We start from the raw sequence: 24,441 nt of genomic DNA on the forward strand, positions 1-24,441 counted from the left end.
GCAGCAAACATTACTGACTTGAGAAATAAGGCAAAATTGTGCAGACCTGGTGATTTGTGAGATGAGTTGATAAAAGACAGACTTGGGTGTGGTGTTAATGATACAGTGAGAAGACTTTGCTTTGAGACAGTGATTTAACATTGAGCAAAGCCATAAAGATTTGTTAAATATATGAGCTTACAGGGAAGCACACAAATATGCTTACGAATGAGAAAAACATGCACAAAGTGTCTACCAGTGTGAATGTTGACATTGTGCAACATAAAGCTAAGATAAAAAAGCAATCTAAGCCAAAGATTGTGCCTCCACCTACTCTAACCATAAACCGAAGAGGTTGTTTGCTACCTCAGAGCTCATTATTAACTGTCGTAATTGTAGAGGCAGCCATGACCCTAAACAAGAAAAGTGCTTAGCTTTTGGTCAGCAGTGTCACAAATGTAAAAAGTGGAACCATTTCAAAAGGCTTTGTAAGTCTAAAGTGCCACAATCTTTCAATAAAAGAGAGCATCCAAAGAAGCAAGTACATCACTTAGAAAGCTATGAGCAATGTTTCTATGTTGACAGTGTCTCTGTGATTGATGAAACTGTTAATACAGTAGACTATCAGTTGACAGCAAAGGGAAAAATATTTTGTACTGTTCAGACTAATGGAAAACCTGTAGAACTTAAAGTAGCTCCTCAATCCAAGTGCAATGTTTCAACACAAATGTTTGCCAAGGTGAAAGCTGGTGTGAAACTTGATTCAGCAAAGTGTGCGAAACTTATTGCTTATGGTGGTGAGGAGATTCAGACTGATGGCACAGTAGTTCTCACATGCCATTCTGCTGGGAACAGCTATGTCTTGCAGTTTTACATAGTCAAAAGACAAGTGGTTACTGTTAGGCCTCAAAGACGGTTTGAGAATGGGACTGATTTCATTTAAAAAGGAGGCCCACCATACAAGTCTGAAAACCACAATTGTTTTATACAGAATATTTTTAGTAAATATGCTGATATTTTCAAAGATGAGCATGGCAAGCTACTAGTCACATATTCCATGAAGTTAAACCATGAAGTAAGCCCAGTTGTCAAACCAGCAAGGAAAGTCCCAGTAAAGTAAAAACAGCACTAGACAAAATGGTGAATTCAGGTTTGATAATTCCAATAAAAGAACCAACTGAATGGGTATCCTCCATGGTTGTAGCTCATAAGAAAAATTCAGATAATATTTGAATTTGTATTGATTCGAGAGATTTAAACAAAGCGCTTAAACTTCCTCATCATTCGATGCTTACAGCATAAGAAGTAGCAGCTCTCATGCCAAATGCCATTATAAGTTCATTTTGGCAGATTTTGCTGGATCACAAATCTTCATTGTTAACTACTTTCAGGACACCATTTGGAAGGTACAGATTTTTGAGAGTGCCATTTGTAATAAGTTCTGCCAGTTAAATATTTCAATGTGCAATGGAGCAAATTTTTTTCAGGTTATTCATGTACTATCATAGTAGATGACATTATTGTAGGGGGCAATGGTGAAGACGAACATGATAGAAACCTCAATTGAAGTGAAGTCAATCTTAAACTGAATCCTCAGAAATGTAAATTCAAGCTGAGAGAAGTTACTTAAGTGGGTCATCTATTTACCAGTTCTGGCTTACAACCAGATGTGTCTAAGCAAGCAGCAATTCCTGAGACGCCAGTTCCTGACAATGTCACTTCTTTTCAATGTTTTCTTGGTATGGTCAACTATTTAAGAAAGTTCATCCTAGACTTGAGTGAGTTTTCAGCACCATTACACAAGCTAACATGCAAAAATGTAAATTGGTCCTGGTTAGCACAACACCAAAGAGCATTTGATGTTCTGAAACAGAAAATTACCAGTCCACCCACATTGAGATATTATGATGTACACAAACTAGTAACACTTTCATGTGATGCTTCTAAGTATGGTCTTGGTGCAGCACGTCTTCTAGAAGGCATACCAGTAGCATATGCATCCAGAACTATAACCCAGACTGAAATGTAGTATGCACAAATTAAAAAAGAGTTTTTGGCAGCAGTGTTCGCATATTAGAAGTTAAATGATTATATTTATGACAGACTTGTTCAAATAGAGACTGATCACCAACCACTAGTGACAGTTCTGAAAAAGCCTATACAGTCAGCCCCAGCATGTTTGCAATGCATGAGGTTAAAATTGCAAAAGTACAATTTCAATCTTGTCTATACAAAAATCAAATATTTATACCTTGCAAATGCTTTTTCAAGAGCATCCAGACAAACAACAGAACAGCATGACAATGAGAAAGCAGACCTTGTAGTCATGGAAGTCGAACATTTTTCCTCATCACATCTTGATGAACTCAGACATTACACAGTTTTAGACCCTTTTCTTCAGAAGCTGACATGTTATCAGTCAAAGATGGCCAGTGCAACAAACTAGTCTACCATTTGAAATACATAAATATTTTCCTTACTGAGACAAGCTCCTGTTAGAAGATGGAATCATTATGAAAGGTCCTAAAGTAGTTATTCCTTCAGCATTACAACAGGAATATACCCAGAAATATATACAGATTTTATATCATGAACAACCAGGTACTGATTCTACCAAAGGATAGGCAATAGGTATAGTATTTTGGCCTTCTATGTCAAAAGATATTGAGAAGGAAACTCTAGAATGTTGTATTTGCAATAGTAATAATCGCACCAACAAAAAGAGCCACTTCAGCTGAGCCAGACACCTGAACTACCATGGTCGACAGTTGCTACTGATGTTTTTGAATGGAATGGTCAACATTACTTAGTGTTAGTAGACTCTTACTCGAATTGGTTTGAAATTGACCTTCTGCCTAATAAAATGTCCGGCAGCATAATTACAAAATTGAAGAGACATTTTGCTCTGCATGGTCATCCACACAAAATTGTGTCTGACAATGGTACACAGTTTACAGGTCAGCAGAAAAGAAATTTGGTGAGGCTGTGGACTTTATCCATGTTACTAGTAGTCCTGAGTATTTCTAGTCCAATGGGTTAGCTGAGCATGTAGTCCAAAGTGTGAAATGTTTGTTAGAGAAATCTAACAGAGAGAGAGCCGATGTTTTTCTTAACCTACTCAGTCTCAGAAACCTTCCCCGAGATAACTTGTTTGGTTCACCTGCTCAGAGACTGATGTCTAGACAGAGAAGAACAACCTTTCTGATCAGTAAACAACTGTTAATTCTAAATGCAAAGAACAACAAAGTGGTCAAAACCCAACTTTTGAAAAAACATCAGTCACAAAAGTTGTACCTCGACAAACCTAGCAAACCTCTTAGACCATTAGCACAAGGAGAGATCGTAAGGATGCAGACGTCCAAAGGTTATGACCAAGTGGATATTAGCAAAAATGTTTGTGAGGAATTGAGATGTTATATTGCTTAATCAGAAGGAATGGATTTTAGAAGAAGCCAGAGACATATACTTCCAGTTTCTGAACCATTAATGCACCAGATTGCCTATGCCAAAGATTCTATTTCTCAGAGTGACCTTACACTAGTTCCAATTTCAGTGTTGTTGTTGTTGTGTATTTTCCCCAAATAATCCTGATGTTGTCCCAGAAGTTCCTATTGAGAATAATTCCTCAGAGACTGTCCCTGTTGCTAAATCCAATCAAAGCTTTTATGTAACCATATCGGGTAGAATTTCCAGACCCAATCCAAAATACACAGAGACTTGGATTGAGTTTTGATTTGTTATTAGATTTGTTATTAATATTGAAATGTTATCTAGCATATAGATTGTCTTGTTCCCTATTGCATGTTGAACAAATCAAAGAGGGAGGATGTAGATCATTGAGTGTATTGATCCAGTTCAGCCACTGTAGCTAGACAGCATGTGCATAGAAGTACTGAGCACATGCAAGAACAGCGCCATTTTGTACAGTCAGCCAGAGTGAGCGCAGGTATGAATGGAGATGCACATGCAAGTGTGTTTGAAGTGATGAGTGAATCAGCTTAAATGCTTGTTCCAATTACAGTTCCTGACATGTTTATGTACAATAAATATCTTGAACCCATACACCGCTTCATCATCTCTTTTGAATGCATGAGACAATTGACAGTTAATAGTGGCAGACGTTTGTAATTAGCCAATATTTGTATGATGAGGAGGGAATTCTTACTTTAGGGTGTGGAATAAGCAGTGCATGTTTAAAGCTGCATGGGGTGGTTAAAGGAGTTAAACTGTAAATGTTATAATTATAAGAGAAGTACTTGGGACCTAACTGCAAAACTTCATACACCCATATGTGTAATAAGTACTGAAAGATTGAACTGCAAAATATCAGTCACATTACATCAAACATTTAAAATAGCAAAACTTAAAACAGTGAAGTAAGTATTCACAGTCCTCTTCCGATCTGTTAAGCCTACCAGTAATTCTGGCCATACTTCATTGGGATAGTTATAGTGGTAGTGTTTTGGGAAGGGTATTTCTAAGGTTGGGTGTAGGATTGAAGTTAGAGACAAGGGCAGGTTTAAGGTTAAGGTTATCACATATTACTAAGGTAGAATGAGGGACACCAGTAGCCCTTTCCCAACTCTACATCTGACTTTAGAAAAACCCTTCCTATAACACTGCCACTATATGTGGCACCTTGGACACAGAACACATACAAAACACAGACTTGCACAGACACACACACACACACACACACACACACACACACACACACACACACACACACACACACACACACACACACACACACACACCTGTTACATAACTTAACCTTTATCCTAATCCTAACACATACACACCCCCACATACACTTTCAGACACCTTACCCTTACCTAACTTTAATCCTACCCCCCCACACACATACACTCCCACTCCCCTATTCCACAAAGTTACACAGAACTACAAGACCTATGCATTCAGTGTAATGCACATTTGACATTTCAAACACAAATGGCAAAGTACAATAATAGGAGTGTTTGCTCCTTTAAAGGTAGCCCAGACAGATAGATCGACCTATCTATATAGATGTGTGTGTGTGTGTGTGTGTGTGTGTGTGTGTGTGTGTGTGTGTGTGTGTGTGTGTGTGTGTGTTTGTGTAAGTCTGTGTTTTGTATGTTTTTTCTGTGTCCAAGATGCCATGTATAGTAGTAGTGTTATAGGAAGGGTTTTTCTAAAGTCAGGTGTAGGGTTGGGGCAAGGGGCAGTGGTGTTATGTAAGAAAAAATGACTTCCCTAATTTTGGCTAAAAATTTTGCTTCCTCCCTCTTAAATAGAATATCTCAAAAAATGCCCAAAGATAATCACTGCAGGTCTGGATGACAGATTTTGATGCAAAGGCAACTTATGACCCACCTTGCTAAAGTTGTGGCTGAGGTTCATAAGGGTGATGAGGCTAGGAGAGCATCACTGGATAAGAGGTTCTAGCCCTTCACTGGCAGTTAGCCCACCTACATTGCCTGAGATAGCCCAAGCACAGGTGGAACAGGTGATAGAGCTATTTTTCTTTGCTGTTCTGTGTTTGTCTTCTTGCCCCCACACACTATCCTGTGCCCCTTTCATATCCTGATTTGCCAATCACCCTTCCCCGTTTTTTCTTCTCTTCTCCCTTTAAAATAAAAAAGAGGGCCTTATCCCCCCAAAAAGTTGCTGACCTCCCCTCATCCTGCACATTCCTGTACATTATCCTTTTGTTTGACCCCGTTTGCTCTTCCCCTTTACTTACCTCCCGAACACCCCTTCCATTTCTTATAGAAACTGGTGCCCGCATTTGTAGACACTGCAGCACTGTAGCTGCAAATACTGTATGGCTGCTTTCTCTGCATGCAGCCCTTGGTGCCAACCTGCTAAGGGGAATGGTAACACACAAACCCTCGCTGCTAAATATACCGCTTTAAATTCAGATATAGTGGTGATCTCACTTGCACTTCTGTGTAGATATTACATTGCATGGCTTTGTCTGCTAGCACTGTTACGTGGACTGAATGGGTTCACTTACATACTCATTGCTTGGCTCACTTATATCCCCTGAAGCACAGCTAGCTAATTGTAAACTCTGCATGTTTTCATTTGGACACTCATTATGTCCATATCAGCATATAGTGCAGCGTAGCTCTGCAAGGCTTTGCAGATGTAGAGTTCACTTCTGTGAATCCCAGCCATGCTATTTTCCTCAAGTCTGTAAGATTATGAAGTGTTTTATGAATGTAGTCCTTAGCCTCCTGTGAATAACATATTGTGGCTCATAAATATAACTGTCATTTTATTTTTTATTCTGTTTTTTCTTCTTTGTAAAATAACAGAAAAGACTGATATTTATTTTTATACCTTCTGTAGTATCATATATTACACTGTGGTTCAAAATAAAAATAGCAGTTTTTTCCTCCTACTCAGACAAGCTTAGAAAAGTAGTTATTTCAAATAAAAAAAAACTTTTCAAGAAAAAGATTCACTAAGTATGTGACTGGTTCAAAATCACACTTTCTCTGAAACAGTGAGCACAGAAGCAGGTAAAATATCTGGACCTTTTAACTATCACCACCAATATCTACAAGGTAGTTTTCTAACTGCAAATGCAATAAAACAAAGACCACTATAAGCAGATAAATTATGTGAGAAAAAAATTACTCTTCTGTCCAAATCTGTTGGAAATTCAAAACTTAAGCAGACTTCTTTCCAATAAAGCCACATCCCAAAAGGACTTAAATATTGAGATTTACATTATAACATTCTAAATTTCAAAATGAACTAATTTTGATGACAGATTTACTTTGGAAGAAGAAATCCATTTAATCTGTGAAGACCCTGTGTGTTTATTGGACTTGGCAGCTTGTCTGGTCTGTAGCTTCTGTTAACGTAAGTAGCATCATTTTCTAGCCAGCACCGCACTGCTTTTGAGTAACGCATTATACATACTGTAAACCACAGTATCAAGCTGACAGCACGTATTACTGGAAAGGTGGCTCCTGTCTATTTACTTATTAACTTGTTTCTCATTTCCATAGCCTTCTGGTCCAACTGGAGTATAAGGATCCTGATACAAAGGTGACGTGAGGTAAACTACTTCACATAACATATTATAAAGACTTGGCATAGCATATTACAGCGTTTATATAATGTTATATAGATGCATGGTAAAACAGAGGTCATGAAGCACTACAAGAAATATAACCTAATCACCATTCATCCTAACCATTTCCATCCCACTAATTAAGGTATTTGTTTACAGCACATGTATATGAAAGAATGAAGATTGCAGTCTGTCATATTTTCCAGTTTTGTAGAGAAAATATCATGGTGTATATGTGAGCAGTATATATCAGTAGCACTGGGACCAGTGCTGGTGTCAAAATGCAGACTATAAAGCCCTACTTGCCTTCCCTCCCGCCCTCCCTCCCCGTATTTTTCTTTTCAAGTTGAATTTTAAGCACTTGCTCTAATCTTCTGGAACTCCCATCCTCCACCTCTTGTATTTTTTTTTCTACCACATTGTAGAGACATAGCATCTGGCAACCACTGCAGGAAAAGCTGCTTGCAAATGCATATTTGAGCTAAGTAATTGCAGAAACTGTGATGCACAAATGTAGCCAGGCATACTCACTGTACTCAGCTGAGTACATTTTGTTAGTACGTCTGTAAGAAACCATATCGTTTACAAAACCCAAATGGTGTCTGCAGTTGTCTAAAATAATGACTTCAAGATATTTGTGTGTGTTGTCAAGTAGTTAGGCAACATGCATGGCACATATTTGGTAGTAACTAAGGTGAGTTTTTAAAGTACACAAGGGAGAAACTTGTGTAAAAATCTTATTTAAAACTCCTTTGCCATGCTGTTTCAGAGAAGCTTTAAATCTGAGCAACATGGGCTTCTTTCATTGAATGTAGCTAGTTCCTTGGAATTGCTTTTTATAAAACATGGAGAAAACAATAGAATGTTGTAAGAGTTATGATCATTTAACTGTTCGCCAAAAACATGAATGAAACGGAGGTGATTAGCGACCCAGTGTTTATTCATTTTATGCTTTTATTCTTTGATACCCACCTTACTTTATTCCGGGTCACATGGAAACCCAAGCCTATCTTTGTGCTCAGTATGTGCAAACCAGGTAAGCAGAAAAGCGGAGAACTAATCCTGGATGTGACATTAATCCATCTCAGTACACATGCATGCAAAGACACACACATATACACAAACATACACATAAACACAAACACACTTGTGCATATACATACACACACACACACACACACACACACACACACACACACACACACACACACACACACACACACACACACACACACACACACACACACACACACGTGGCATACAAACCTATGGGCAATTTGTGGAATACCTCTGACTTTCCGCCTTTCCTGTAACTAGTCTAGTCCAGATTCAGATTTGCTGTATCCAGGACTGTTTGTAAGCTTCTGAGCCCTCCCAAGCCTTTCTGTGTTGGGGGAAAGCCTTCTAGTTTATCAGTGAGAGTGGTAAGCACTAGTTAGCCTATCTACCACAGAAGGAGTGGTTTCTGGCCCAGAAATTGTAGTTTATTGGCCGTTTGGGTAGTTTTTCCATCCCTTTCAACTTTCTGGTCTAAAAGCCCATGTTTGCTCGGGCTTAGGCTTGTTTAAGCTCCGTCTAGTGATGCTAAGTTGAGGTAAACTATTACTGCAGAAAGTCTGCTATTCAGTTTTTCCCTTGAATCTCGCTAGTGCTTTCTCTCTTGTACTTCAAATAGCTTAATCGCTTTACACTTCAACAGGTTTTTGTAGCAATTATTGTAGCACACCTAAGTGCCATCAGCACTAGTTTTTCTTCATGGAAATAGCTCCAGTACTTAGTAGCTATGACCACCCCTCCTGGAATGATTAAAGGGCAGTTCCTTGTGCTTTCTCCTATTAACCTGGTGCAATTGGGAATTCTGAGGCAGTGCAGCAACTGCCTCATATACACAGACAACCTTCTCCTCTTACCACCCAACACTCAGACTTGTGAGAGATACACTTATATCACCAAATTGGAAGCTACTCACTCTCCAGCCAAGACTGAACTAGCTTGTCAAGAGGAGAAGGTCAACACCTGCACCAAACCACATGGAACACATAGACCTCCAGAACACCCACCATCACATCTCTCACATAAAAATACAAACCACACACCCACCTTCATGGAGGCTCTCAATAGAAGTTTACCCAAATGGCAGAGACTTCCAAGGCAGAAATAGACTCAACCACCACAACACAGTACAAATCACAGGACACATAGCTCACCTCCACAGTGGGCCCCTCAACCTAATACCCTAAGGCTAAACATCTTGCCCAATACACTAATCAGAGGTGACTCAATAGTGAGGCACACAGATGTCCCACTTACTAGGTTGAATAAGGAGAATGTAACAGTCAGCTGTCTATCAGGTGCCAGAATCAAATACATAACACATGCACTCAGGTCACTCCACAACAAGTACAAGTATGACTCTGTCATTGTCCATGTGGCTGTGAATGACCTGAGATGTACCTCCCTGAACTGCATGAAAAGAGACATGGTGGAGCTCTCGGATTATGTGGCCCAGGCAGCTATGACCCTAGCCCTGAGCAGTATCCTACCGTCACCCAGAATGATACCACATTACAAACAAAAAATGATTGACTTCAACAATTGGCTAAGTTTCTGGTGTCATTCTAAGGGGATTCAGTATCTGTCTGCTTGGGATTACATGACTGAGAGACCTTGATGCTTTACCAACGGCCTGCATCTGTCACCCCTGGGCTTCCAGGTACTGGCTAAGGCTCTTGCCATCCCTATAATGCCGTTTTTAGGCGGTGTTCCAAAGACAAAATTACCACCATAACAGCTATAAATATATGCAATCTGGGGGTCATACTGCGCAACGCTAGAAGTCTAAATCTCAAGAGGCACTCGGTCGAAGCAACCCCTCAAAATGGAGAACTTCGACATTTGTGCTGTAATGGAGACCTGGTTTAAAGCAGCAGGAAGCACCCCTGCGCTACCAGACTATAACTCATTCCACACCTTTCAGCCCCGAAACATGGACCGTAGCTCCAAAGGTGGTGGTGTCTCCATATTCATAAAGGATATACACACCTTCAGACTAGTAGCCCAGCATAACGCATCTGAGATACTTCAGGTACAACTAACATTGGGTAAGATGGCGAGCCAGATCATAGCCTGCTATAGGTCCCCAACCATGTCACTAGACTCTCACTCCATGTTCCTAAGCACCCTGGAATCTATCAAGGTCCAACCCAACACTCTCATACTAGGAGACTTCAACTACCCCTCCATCAACTGAGAAAACTACTCAAGCCCCAGTACGCTGGCCCAACACTTCCTGGAATTCATCAATTCCAATACCCTGGACCAGCTCAGTCTGACCCCACTAGAGGAAGCAACATCCTAGACTTGGTTATTACTAACATGGATGACAGATGCTCTACACCAGTAGTCAATCCCTCCCTGGTTATATCCGACCATAAACTAATCACCATGGAAATCCACATCTCACCCACACCCCCCACAAAGGTAACCTAAAAACAGAGGTGGCTAACTCCGTGGCACCCATGCCAATGGAAAATAGCTGCATGACTGCTGAATCATATACCAATGCACTGTACGAACATGTACATAAATGCATGGAACTATCCATACCCAACAGAACCAAGATGCTATCATCCATAAAAGGAAGCTAATCTGGTGGTCCCCTGCCATTAATAAACTCTACAACAGAATGAAGAAACTGTGCAGAAAAAGTTAAAGTCCCAAGACTGAAAAAACACTCTTATTAGCCTCAACAAAAAGTTGAGATCCCTCATCAAATCCTCTAAAACCAGCTGTGAAGGCAGAATTGTGGCAGACACTAAAAACAATCACAAAGCCTTCTGTAGTTATATCAAGAACCTCCACAGCAATGCCCAGATTTGCTCTGAGTTACTGCAAAATGGTACCTCCTATACTGAGCCAACAGATATTACCAACATACTGGCTGACAGATTCAGTGCCAACTTTACCCACCCACCCCCAAAGGACCAATCACAATACCAGTAGAATGCCAGGCACCCAGCATTACTGCAGCAGAGGTTAAAGCTGCATTGTCCAAGGCCAAGAATACAGCTTCCATGGGAGCTGATAATATCCCTGACTGTGTTCTACATGAACTACAAAGTGAACTGGCACCACATCTGTGTGCCCTGTTCAATCACAGCCTCACCTCAGGCTTTGTCCCTACCAAATGGCACACTGCTACAGTCATCCCTCTCCATAAAGGGGGAGCAACTACAGACCCTGGGAATTATTGCCCCATTAGCCTGATGAGTCTGATATGTAAAACAATGGAGTGCATCATCATGGACCCGATTAACAAAGCTATAGAAAATCTCCAAACTCTAGGCCCCATTCAATTTGGGTTTGTGAAAGGGAGATCATGCCTGCTCAACTTGGTTGACTTCTTTGAGTCAGTCACCAGGGTTGTGGGTGAAGGTAAGGCAGTACATACAGCCTACCTTGATCTGGCCAAGGCCTTTGATACCATTCCTCACTCAGGAATTATTGATAAGCTCATCAAACTAGGCATCCACCCCAATATCACTAGGTGGGTTGCAAATTGGCTCACAGATAGAACACACAGTGTGAAAGTAGTAGACTCCAAGTCAGACTGCCGACCAGTCACGAGTGGAGTCCCTCAGGGATCGATCCTGTGTCTTCTCCTGTTCAGCATCTACTTCTTAGAAGTTCAGGCCAACACAAAGGTGGACTGGCTGACCAAGTTCACAGACGACTGCAAGCTGGGAGCCATTATTAACTCCCCAAGTGATGCAGACATCCTACAGAAAGGCCTCACTGAGACCAGTAACTGGTGTTGAAACCATGGCCTTAAAGCTTAATGCCAAAAAATGTGTTATCATCCCCTTTGGTAAAACCTCAGTTCCCACTAATTACCACATCGATGGGAGCCGACTGAATACTGAAGGAGTTATAAGAGATCTGGTGACGCAGGTTGACAGCAATCTCTCCTTCAACCACCACATTGCCACTGTGGTCAGAAAGTCCTTCTATGTGGCACATCTCATTACTAAGGGTTTTGCATCCAGGAAGAAAGAGGTCATCATTTGTCTCTACTCTTCCCTCATTAGACCAATCATTGAGTATAATGCCCCATTTGGCATGTACCTCACTAGACACCTGCAACAGCTGAAGAGGCCACAGAAGTACCTCACGAAGAGGATCCTAGGCATTAAACACATATCCTACATGGACAGACTCAAAACACTCCAGCTATCCTCTGTCTCATATCACCTACTTAGAGGCAATCTTTGCCTGACTTACAAAGCCATGTCTGACCCAGCTGTGTTAGAAATGCTACATCTAAAGAAATCTCAATCCCTCTGCACCACACGCTCCAGAGACCTCAACCTTATTACCACAATCAACAGAACATGCTGGAGAGAACCCTCACCCAGAGACTGCCCATGCTCTGGAATCGACTTCCCATACATGTCAAGCAGAACACCTCACTATCCCTCTTCAAGAGAAATCTTGATAAGTGGATGGGTAATAGAAAGTTCACCCTGGGGATCACTCCACTGACTCAACTTGATATTGACACTGGGAGCTAACGTCAGGTGGCACAATGCCAGGACACTTCTATGGGCTAGGCTTGTAAAGGCTCCAGGGTAATTAGCCTAGTACACACCTATGAACTAGGTGCAACATGATGGAAACCTAACAGTGTCCTTCCCTAGCTAAACATCTGTCACAAGACCAAAAGACTCTGATTCTGCACTGTGTCATCCACTAAGTGTCACTTCCTTGGGTTACTACACTGATACTGCTGAATAACATCCAAAAATAATGTGATTCATAAACATTCAGTTCAGATTATCATCAATAACTATGTATTGCAGGTTACATTGAAAGCTGTCATCAAAATGCCCCTAGAGTCTGTTTCAGATCATGAATAGACATTAACTGTATGTAGGAAATGTTAGTTACTGCTCTGGTGTTATGCCAAGATACTTCTACTGGCTAAGAGCTGGAAGGGAAGATCCTTTTTGCATCTTTTATACCCGAAGAATAATTTGTCTTGAGCTCTCCTTAGATGCCAAATATTTTTGTGGTTGTTTTTCTTTTCTTAATGATGAGGTCTATTCTTTTCATTCAGTTCCATATAAGGCTGAATTATGTAGTTTGTTTTGAGAATTACTGGATCTTAAAACTATGATATTGGCAGTATAGCGAGTACAGTTTAATTTGGCTAGCTTGTATATATTTGTAATAACAATTAATCACAAGAAAAAAAAAAAAAAAAAAGAGTACAACACATTGTAACACTAACATGGATGGATGCACAGTAAAGATGTATGGATTTTAAAATGTTTGTAGAATGTAGTAAATAGCAAAATTAGATTCTTATATGACAGTATCAAAAAGCATAAGCATATGCATTTTAAAAAACAGGGAATAATGGAACATTCTAGGAAGCTGGTTTCCTCCAAGCTCAAATGTTGATGCTTTTCCTAACTATACTTTGAACCACTTCGAGAGTGGGTTCTTCATCTTTTATTGTAGACTGTGCTTGCAAAATTAAATCTCATCTCACCACACAATGGATTTGTTCCTGTAGCTATACCAACAACCATAAAACCTGACCCTCCCAACTTACCATCTCTTCTTCCACTCTGCCATATACTTCTTCTTCTCTCCCTAGCTCTCCTCTCTATTCTATCACTATTTCAGATTGTCAGCCTTTCTCTCTGCCTGTCACCCCTGGAGATCTCTTACTCTCACTTCATTGTATAAAATCTAATAGTTGCTATGTCCCAAAATGTCTGTTATTCCTTGTATTGTATATAATGTTGATTACATATGATTACTGTATTGTCTTTAAAATTTTTGACTGTTCAGATAACTGCAGAGCTTTTCTCCAAAAATAATTTTACTGTACTGTTTCAAAATTTTCTGCATATATAACTATGGAGCTTTTCTCCCTGGGCCTCCACTGAAAATGGGTTCATCAGGCCCAGTGGACTTTCCCGGTAATCAAATGCAATAAATAAATAAAATAAATAAATAAATAAAAGTACAGCTTATGTGGACTTTTCTTAATTCCAAAATGTATTGATGTATTCCTTCCATCTGTCCTTATGAATGGTGTACGCCAATGATTTTCTTGGTGTTTCTGTCACTGTCTTGCCATCTGAAGAACCACATTGCTGAAGGTGATAGAGGTTCTCTGATGCCTTGTTCTTTGCCATTGTGACTGCTGTTTTAGCTTCTTTGTTAGTCAGTCACCAGTAGCATAGGAATGGAGTGCAAAAGGGGCGATCGCCTTAGGGGTTGTCATGTTGAGGGCCCAATTCATGCTATTTATTTATTTTATTATTTTTCAGAAATATTTTTTTAATTTCCCTGTTATGGAAACAGAAGAAACTGCAAGCATACATCCTGCATGTATGTCTAAGACACTTCAGTGTGCCTCCCTCCCCATTTTACATCATCTTGTGTGTGCACTGCCCTAAAGGCATGTGATAGGCTTCACAGGTGGAGGGACAGTGCAGGGAAAGCAATTGCATAAGTTTGTCTTTAGGACACACAACAAGCTGAGTGATTTCTTTTGGGTGGGTAGCTACTTGCCTAGGCTTATTTTTAGCTTCAGATTGCTCACTGTGAGCAAACCACTACAACCACTAGCTTATAATTTTATAAAAAATGAAATGGCTGCTCGGTATCATTTGGTCAGGTTCCTTTTATGGTCAAATTCAAATCCTGAATCTGACAACTAAGTCCGACTCCAAGAACCTGTTTTCAGAGAATGCATTTTGGCATTGCGCAGCTGCAGCCTATAGCAGCTTATTTTTCACTTTTGGTGTGGTGGACAGAGGGCAGAATAAATAGGGAGACAAGTAAGTAAATAATTATAATATGCTGCTATATGCAGTGGCAACAATCAGTGCTGCTGGCTGGGCAGTACTGTTCTGACTGTGCTCAGTGTCTCCATTTCATTTATTTATGAAGTTTATTACTTTTACATTTTACTATGTGGCTTCCATTTCTGCTTGCTTCTGTTGTTAGCAGTCACATGCAAATTATTATTTAAATGCAATGGGGAAGACATTGTCATTCTAACATTAGCAGGATAGCAGCAGTTACTAAAATGTTAAATGTACAGCACAGATACTTTCACGTGCTTGAACCAGATATTGTGAGCCATTACTGTCTCATTGCAGAAATTTGGCACAGGGCTCTTATTAGTTGTTGGGATTTGCCATATAACATCATAATATGATGTATTACCAGGTGCATCTTCTGACTTGGCTTCCAAGTTTCCATCTAAGAGAGCTCTTCTACAGTGGGTGTCCTGGAGCAGAAAAACAGTTTGTAATAATCAGATCAACTTCTCCTGTTTTGGAGAGTGGTACTTTCAATCTTCTGGAATGGATCTTAAAGGCGGACCCTTTTTTGCAGAGGAAATGTGTTGATTCCAGTATCAGTTTACCTGTTTAATTTGTTAATACTAAATAAAATGTGTGTGACCTCTGTGGAAGTATATTGAGGAGATTAAATGGCACCTATATGAGAATTAAAGATTGGAATTAACTGTATTCCCTCCTGCATGCATTAATGAGTTGTGGAAGAGGGGGAAACATTCCTTTTGTCTACTGTATAAAGAGCTCTAAAGCTTTAAGAGCTTATAACTTATTTTGGTCTATTGTGTAGCATGTATGATTTACTCCAGTTATGCCCAGAATCAAAATTTGTTTCTTGTCATGTTTTTGCCTACTAGTGCTTTCAACAGTGATATTATCTGCCAATCCCAAACCTTAGACTATCACTTTATTTACCAGTTCATTTGAGGACCACATGGCATTGAACTGTTCCATGGAAATATACATATACCCACACGTGTGTGTGTGAGTCTGTGGATGTATACAGAAAGATAAAGGGATACATAAATATATAATATATTCATTTTAGATTATGTTCTGCACACATACACATTGTGCACTGGGTTGGCACCTCCTCCAGAGTGGCTCTCAACTTCTCAGTACAAGAAATCTGGGCAAAACTAAAAATAATGGGGAACAAAGGCTCAACAATTGAGACATATATAAATATTGCTTTATAAACTTTGGAAGCTGGTAGAATAACAGGTTTGCTATGGGCATGCATTTTTCTGAAGGATAGGAGATCATCATCTTCTTTCGGCTGTTCCCATTAGGGGTCGCCACAGCGGATCATCTGTTTCCATTTCCTCCTGTCCTCTGCATCTTGCTCTGTCACACCAACCACCTGCATGTCCTCTCTCACCACATCCATAAACCTTATCTTAGACCTTCCTCTTTTCCTGTTACCTGGTATCTTCATCCATAGCATCTTTTTCCCAATATACTCAGCATCCCTCCTCAGCACATGTCCAAACCAACGCAATCTCGTCTCTCTTGCTTTGTCTCCAAACTGTCCAACATGAGCTGACCCTCTAATATACTGATTCCTAATCCTATCCATCCTAGTCACACCGATTGGAAATCTTAACATCTTTAACTCTGACACATCCGGCTCTGACTCCTGCCTTTTTGTCAATGCCACTGTCTCCAACCCATATAACATAGCTAGTCTCACTACCCTCTTGTAGACCTTCCCTTTCACTCTTACTGCTACTCGTCTGTCACAAATCACCCCTGACACTCTTCTCCACCCACTCCAAATCTCTTGAAGGATAGGAAATGTCCATCATTATTTAGTGACTTCAATCACCAATGCTTTGCCAGAAAACTATAAGTATTATGAGAGACAGTTAAAAAAATAGACTAGAATCTTGACAGTCTACAAAAATCTGGACAGCTGAAAGGTATACTAGATGTATCAAATTAAAATGTACAGCACAGTAATGCAAATTAAATGCATATATATTGTTGTAGTTTAGCTTATTGGCTTAATGACTCTTTTACACAATTGCCTTTTTGGAGAAGCAGGTGGTAAACAATTTCACTTAATATATAATGACAATGATAAGAAAGAAGTTAAGAATTATAATACAGACTTTTTCTTTACTTCAGAAAAATGTATATTTAATGCACATTGTTTTATTCTGTCAATGACTCGGGTTGACAAAGTGCCCTGAATGGCCCTTTCTGATTGTTATTTTTGGATTTGTTTACCTATAAGTAAATCCATACCAGAATCTGGATAACAACTGTGTGGTGAACAGGACTGGTGGTGGACTGGTGTGTCAAAGTAAAACGTAATGCATAAATGCGTTTTGGCATTGCAGACAACAAAATGACCTTCTTTTGGAGAAACAAGTGATGAATTTCAATTAATAAATAATGACATTAATTAGAATTATAATACACTTCTTTACTTCAGAAAAAATATTACATTAATTCACATTCCCTTATTCTGTATGTTATTCAGGGAAAATTAAAAAATATTTCTGAAGTTAACAGTACTGTAATGATATTTTAAGTGTCCCCATCTTGATTATTTATTTCTGAATTTGTCTCTGATTCTGATGGGAAGTGTCTGATTTGTAATGAATGCATGGCAGTAATGGCACAGAGACAAATTTTTGTTGGGTATCCTCCTGCCATTGCTATCAATACTGGTTATTGTTGTGTATTTGTTATTGTTATAAAGGGCAGATAGGGAATTTGTTGGCTGTTTTATGGGGTGGATAAATACGACTTCTTAATTCATCAAGGCTGTTTTTATCTGTTATTATTTGATTATTTCTACTGATTGTAATTCAATGAATGCTGCACTGTTTTATTGGGGGTGGTTAGAGGGAGAAAGAGATCTGAGTTATTAATTCATCAAGGTTGTTTTATCAATTATCAATGGCTTATAGGTTTATAGGTAGGTACTAGACTATTAGCCCTAGGGCCTATATAAACCTAGCCAAAAAGGTACCCTGGCTTTCGCCACCCAAGAAAATTATTTTCCTGTGCCCCTTTCGAGCAGAGCCACAGAAGTGATCCCTGGGGTGAATTTCCTATCAAGATTTTTCTTGAAGAGTGCTAATGAGGAGCTCTGTTTGACATAGATAAGTAGTCTGTTCCAGAGTATGGGAAGTCTTTGGGACAGGAATCTATCCCTCCAGCATGTTCTGTTTATTGTGGTGACAAGGTTTAGGTCCCTAGAGTGTGCAGCTTGGAGGGACTGGGATTTTTTTAAGTGGAGCATGTCCAAAATTATTTTTACTGATTGAACTTGGGCTTTCAATGAATGTTACAGTGTTTAATGGGGTGAGGTGTAGGTTCTTACTTCAACTCTGTATTTATCTATTAGCTGGTAGACTTTCAAACAATGCTATGCTATTTACTGGGGGGGGGTGAGGTTTTCATTCAGTAAGGGTGTTTTTATCTATTATTAGCTGAATGAATGAATGAAGGCCGTTTCCTTGAGGATTTTCTGGGAACGTTTTGGTTGCAATAAGATTGTTGTATATTTGCTTTGCAGCCTTTGTTCTAATAAATGTCAGTTATTTTCCATTTGCATTGGTTATGTCCTGGATATAGTTTGCACTGTAGAGTTTTTCCTCTGATGACTTGTTCATCAGTACTTGTACCTGAGGATGGATTATAGGGGAGAGACATTCAGTGTCACCAGTTTTTTTTCACATGGAAGAAAGGAGTTTCATGAAATTCCATGCATGCATAACATGCTAATGGCATTCATTGGTCAACTGCTTATTAATAATGTATGTCAGCCTTGTCAGAGAAATTACATCTAAGTGTCCAGGCCACATCCTAGCTTGACAGATGGTTTTGTTTGTGTGTTAAAATACCTTGTGCACTTTGTTTTACTGGCCAAAAATGTGAACTCTCAAACCTGAATTTAACGTTGACACAACAAAGTCATTTTTTCTTACCATTTAGTATTGAATGTTTAAGTATACTCTACTTAGAAGTGATAAAAGAGGAGACAATCAGTTAGGCTGAAGGCTGGACTGAATAGGATGCTTAGCTTAGGTTTACTATGACAGCTCTGGTTTAACATTCTACAAAGGCAATAGAGTGATTCTGGAATGTCATATCAGCAGCACACTCATTCAGTAAGTCATCATTCATGTATTTGCCTAGCTAAGTTGCCTTTGGGGATCACTGTGACTCACAATACAACATCGCTGGGGATTTGCTCACTATCAGCTATGCACACCTCTGAATGCTTACAGTCATTGCTCATATATGCTGTGTATTGCTACTTTTTGTATGTAGCACAACAGGCAAAGTGTACCTTTTTATGCTGCTGCTGGCATTTGGACAGTACCTACAAATAGATGTGGACTGTGCCAAATTCTGAACTGGTAAATTGATGTTATAAGCGAATATCTGGATAAGGCCTGTTCATTTTCATTTACCATGTGTTTTATTTAGAAAAAAGGCAGTAATAAAGTAAAGTAACAGCTGAATGTGATATTGTTTATGTGCGCAGAATGGAGACCATGGCAGCAGGCATAGACATTAAAAAATATTCAGTCTTTGCATTCTCTGGTTACCAACTCTGCTGTTGTACTATAGCATCTTCTTCCATAACAGTTGTAATTAATATTTCAGTAGGCATAGACCCTCTGATAAACTGTGTACACACAAATTCTAACAAACCAGATATATGTACAGTTATTTATTTGGAATATAAAGGGGAGAATGGAGTTACAACTATGAGAAGCAGTTAGGGGAGTTAATATAGGCATAAAAGAAAGAGGTGATTATTTGAAGTTGGTGGTTTAGAGCAGCAGTAGTGGTGTGGTAAGCTTAAAAACAGTTTAATCAGGTGTATCAGGTATATGGAAGTCAGCAGGTAAAGAAAGTTGTTATGTATTTAGAGAAATGTTTAATAAAACTTCCTGTTTGGACTTGCTTTTCAGCCTCTTGGTCTGCTATGTTTTTGTAAAAAGTTGTTGTCAATGCTTTTTTCCCCATCCCTGTAATAAAAGAAGAATAAAATGTTTTTTTTTTTTGCCCTGTAGGTGGGGGCACCAGATAGCCTAGGTAATTCTCTGTACACCACACTTAAAAAAAAAAAACAGGCTCCTCAAAGCTCAATGTTTTTTCACCTGCAGAGAAACTCTCCAACTTATATACGTGTGCCATAGTATTACGATAATCTTTCAGTCAGGTGACAGTAACAAGTAATGATACAGAGATAGTGGCTCTGCTCTTTTTTCAAGTCTGTCTTTTGTATGTTGCATCTTAACATTTACGTTTACCTGGTACTACGGAATGTGCAGATACTTCCTGGTAAGGACTTGAGATGTATATGTTATATTTTCATATAAGTATCCCTGTCTGCAAGGTTATTTCATTACATGTGCACATTACCCTCCAATGGTTGTAAATGCATACACCACAGAATCCTAAGTTCTTGCTTTACATTGTAACTGCAACATTTCTAGGGATTGGGTTACAATGTCTAAAAGGTGAATTGTGCATCTGTTCCCTGAATGGAGAACAAACATTCATCAGCAGGTCATAGGTAATGCGTAGTTAAGAAAAAAAGTCTGTCACTTCATGGCAGCATATTAAGATGTCCTGATGCTCTGACAGACAAAAAATGGCCTTGATTTTTTTTAAGCTCACAAAAACAATGTTTGCCATTTGACAAGTGAAACATTAAAAAAAAGTTAATAAATAAGGCAATGTATGTGCATGCACACTTGTGTGTGTGTGTGTGTGTGTGTGTGTGTGTGTGTGTGTGTGTGTGTGTGTGTGTGTGTGTGTGTGTGTGTGTGTGTGTAAGGGAGGGAGAGAGAAAGAGAAAACAATAGAAGGCATGAGTGAGAGAGAGGCAGAAATAATGCATATTAATATATTTTGACTTCAACAGGCAGTCCACACTCAATACCTAATAATAAAAAATATAAAACTTCAATGTCTGGCATTATTGGCTGACTTTAATCCTCAGTGATTCACCAGCAAATCAAACATTATACAATGGGCAAAGCAGAAAAATGCATCAAAATCATGGACATTTAACAGGCATGGTCCGTTGCAAGACCTTTCATGGTAGAATTTGTTTTTCATTCATTTGATCACAATAAGACAGCTGATGTGTATTTATGCAACAAAGTGACTGTAACTACTGGGCACATGCATGTCTGTGTGAGTGTGACTGTGTAGACATTAAATATTTATATAAATTATTTTGGATGTAAAATACTTCTTCCAATGAAAATTACATATGATACAGCAAGTTTGAAAAATTGGGTGGAGGAAGTATTTTAAATCAAAAAAATAACAGATAGTCCATAAGTGCAATAATGCCCTCCCTACTGCTTGTGATGCTGGGCCTAACAAAACCCCTCCGTAACACACATCCTATTGAGCATTACTGCTTGTTTGCAGCTATTCATTTCATTTGGGTTTATTTGAAGACAGGATCTGCAGAGTCAACAGCTTTTATAAATGTTATAAAAAAACGACATGGTAAAAACAAGACCTAGGATAGGGAACTCCCTTCCTTTTCCCTAAAAGTGTTGTGACATTCGCTATTAAGTTATTACTTTGTGTCTCCTATCTGTTAACCACATTAGTGTTATTAAACACATAAAGACATTCCAAATAAAATGAAAACAGAAGAAATATGAAGCTCAAAGTCCACAAGCAGCTAAGCTGTCCTCAGACTTCTACTGTGGAACAGCACACACGTGCACACACACACACACACACACACACACACACACACACACACACACACACACACACACACAGACATGCACATAAACGCACATACACTGAGTCACTTTTCATAGCTAAAGGGGCTCAGCCATTTATAAATACCAAATAAATGTATAATGCTGAAATGAAAGGAATAATAAAAGTAGGACCAAGCTGTGCTATTCTAAATCATTATTTCTTCTTACAGTTTTTCAGAGTGTCATAAACAGGAAGACTAATTTATGCAAATGGTGTGAGCAATCCATTCCAGTCTGTGAAGACAATGTTTGTCACACAAACTGCACGTTCGGTACCTACTGTGAAAATTCGGAAGACATCTGTGTGGCTCTTTGGTAAGTTACTTAGATTAATTTCACTTTAGGATGGGAGAAGTTCAAATAGCAAAATATAGTTTTCATAAAGAAAAAAAGGGACTGTCCTTAATCTATTACATTTACTGTTTCATTGTAACAATATGAAATATATATATATATATATATATATATATATATATATATATATATATATATATAGTGTGTCTGCGAGCGCGTGTGTGTATGTTAACCATCAGCATAGTGCATGTCAAGTTTTTTGCTGGCTAGAAAGTGGTTCTTGTCTGAGCTCTTCTTCATATTTGCTATATAGCTCTGAACAGAAGACTGCTTCGCATAATTTCATTAATGGTTTCGTGTTCTCTACCATTGATGAAGTGTCAGAACCTCTTTAACTCATCACAGAACTTTATATCTTAAGTTTGTGCTGCAAATTAAAACACTTTTTTCCTTACATTGTCCACATAATAAAAAAAAAAAAATCTATCTGCATCATCAGAACAGTCTCCTTACCTTACGTGCCTCATCAGCATCTGGCCTTACATTCCCTTTACAGTAACAGTAAAATAATAGGCCAGAGTGCCATGCATCAAAGGAAATGTCTTACCCTTAACTAATGCAGTAGATATAAGCTTAGCACCAAATAATCCAATATATATTTTATGAAATGAAAGCAAACAAACAGGAAAGAATGGTAAACTGCAGGAAAGCTGCACAACTCTGAACATTATGCTTATCTCAACAAAAAAATAAGAAAAAAATCACCATATATATCTTCAACAGCATACAAAAAAATGAAAGGAATGGAGAGGAAAAATATCTTGTCCACATTAGGAAAGAATTGAAGACAGTGATAGAAAACGCTGGGGAATGATTTTGGCTACACCTGTCTCTAGGATTCCTTGTTTCTTCTCCACAACAATGAACAATTCAGAAGGAGGGCTGTGTGAACAGCCCTGTTAAATAATTATGTTAACAGTTTTTAGTGCTGATCCGAGAAAAGCCATCACATCCCTGAGCAAGGCGTCCCCAGCAGGGAAACATGACCTGGCATCATCCTGGGGACATGTCACTAAGAAAAGATCAGTAAATAAGCAGGTAGTAACATTTATTGAAAGATGGAACCTGGCTCTGTTTATTTTTTCTTTTATTTGACATCTATTTAATGGGTAACTCCGTATAGGATAATATCCCATTTTCAGTGGAGGCCTGGGGGAAAGGTTGCACACTGAAGTTATTACAATACATAGTACAAAACAACATATTAACAAAGTAAAACATCCAACTTCCATTCAAATAGTGTGAACCTATACATACATAGTTTAAATATTTGGACAGTTATAACAAGGTGAAAAAAAGCATTGTCAATATCTAAATTATTTACAAGTTGCAGTTCATACAGATAACATTAAGCACACTGAGTGCAGTCTTTTGAACATAGATAATTATATAATACAACCTAGGCAAAAATATATTTGTCCTTTATCTAAGAAATACATTTTACTAATTCCTTTTCTCTGAGCATAAAAGTATTCTGAGGTGGAAGGAAGGAGGGACTAGTTCACCTGGGGGTAGCAGAGTTAACTCTTATTTAGGTGGTCTTTTAGTTTTAGTAGTTGCTTGTAGCTGGATAGGTTAAAGGTAAATCCAATTTGTAGAGGGGTAGAATTCCACTTTTAGTGGCAAAGTATGAGTAGATGGCATAGTAGTCTTCCACACTACTACTCAACAATAGTCTGAAAATGTAAAATATAAAATAAAACAGTTCAATAAATTAAGTAAATTGTGTATAAAAGGTTGCATATCACTAATATGTTGTGCTGTGTAGGAAATTACACCACAAGTCTCAGTCAACAGTTACTGCATCATTCCCCTACTGTGGAATTGTGGAATGTGTGTCTGCATTTTATACACATACACACACACACACTCATATATATATATATATATATATATATATATATATATATATATATATATATATATATATATATATATATATATACAGCTGCTGGTAACTGTGATGAATGGTACTTTGGTTGATATCTGTTTAATGGACATAATTTGATTGACTAAACAGATGGTCGACAGGTGTGTGACATTAATACAATACCTGGCTAGGGGAATATACCCTTTTCCCTTGGGACTGTGCAATCTCAGAGTTAGAATACATACCTAACGGAGGGTGGAGGGGGCTTCCCTCCTGCAAAAAAAAGGATGCACCCTTTGTGTTTTTTTTTTTAATTTTGCATGAGCCAAAATTAATTCCTGGCACATGGGTAGTAGCATGTTGATGTGCATAATGTTGATCAGTTTGTTTCAACATTATGCACATCAACATAAATGATATTCAATCAATTTAAGTAGATCCTTATAGAGAGATGGATATAAGTCCACTAAAATTCATCAGATCTGTCACTGACTGACATTTGTTTAGCCAACAAAATATGGT

General features: G+C 38.6%; 1 protein-coding gene across 1 annotated transcript in view; it reads left to right on the forward strand.

The window, feature by feature from the left end:
* The window catches only part of LOC122804856 (TGF-beta receptor type-2-like), a 1,261,414-nt gene that overhangs the window by 911,397 nt on the left and 325,576 nt on the right, over positions 1 to 24,441 (forward strand). Inside the window, exon 4 of the mRNA XM_044075019.1 lies at positions 21,866 to 22,010. Coding sequence (XP_043930954.1) covers positions 21,866 to 22,010 — 145 coding nt within the window. The remainder of the gene's footprint in view (positions 1 to 21,865; positions 22,011 to 24,441) is intronic.

The sequence above is a fragment of the Protopterus annectens genome, chromosome 6.part0 (genome assembly GCF_019279795.1).
Source record: "Protopterus annectens isolate FY-2018-M chromosome 6.part0, PAN1.0, whole genome shotgun sequence".
Taxonomy (NCBI): Eukaryota; Metazoa; Chordata; order Ceratodontiformes; family Protopteridae; genus Protopterus; species Protopterus annectens.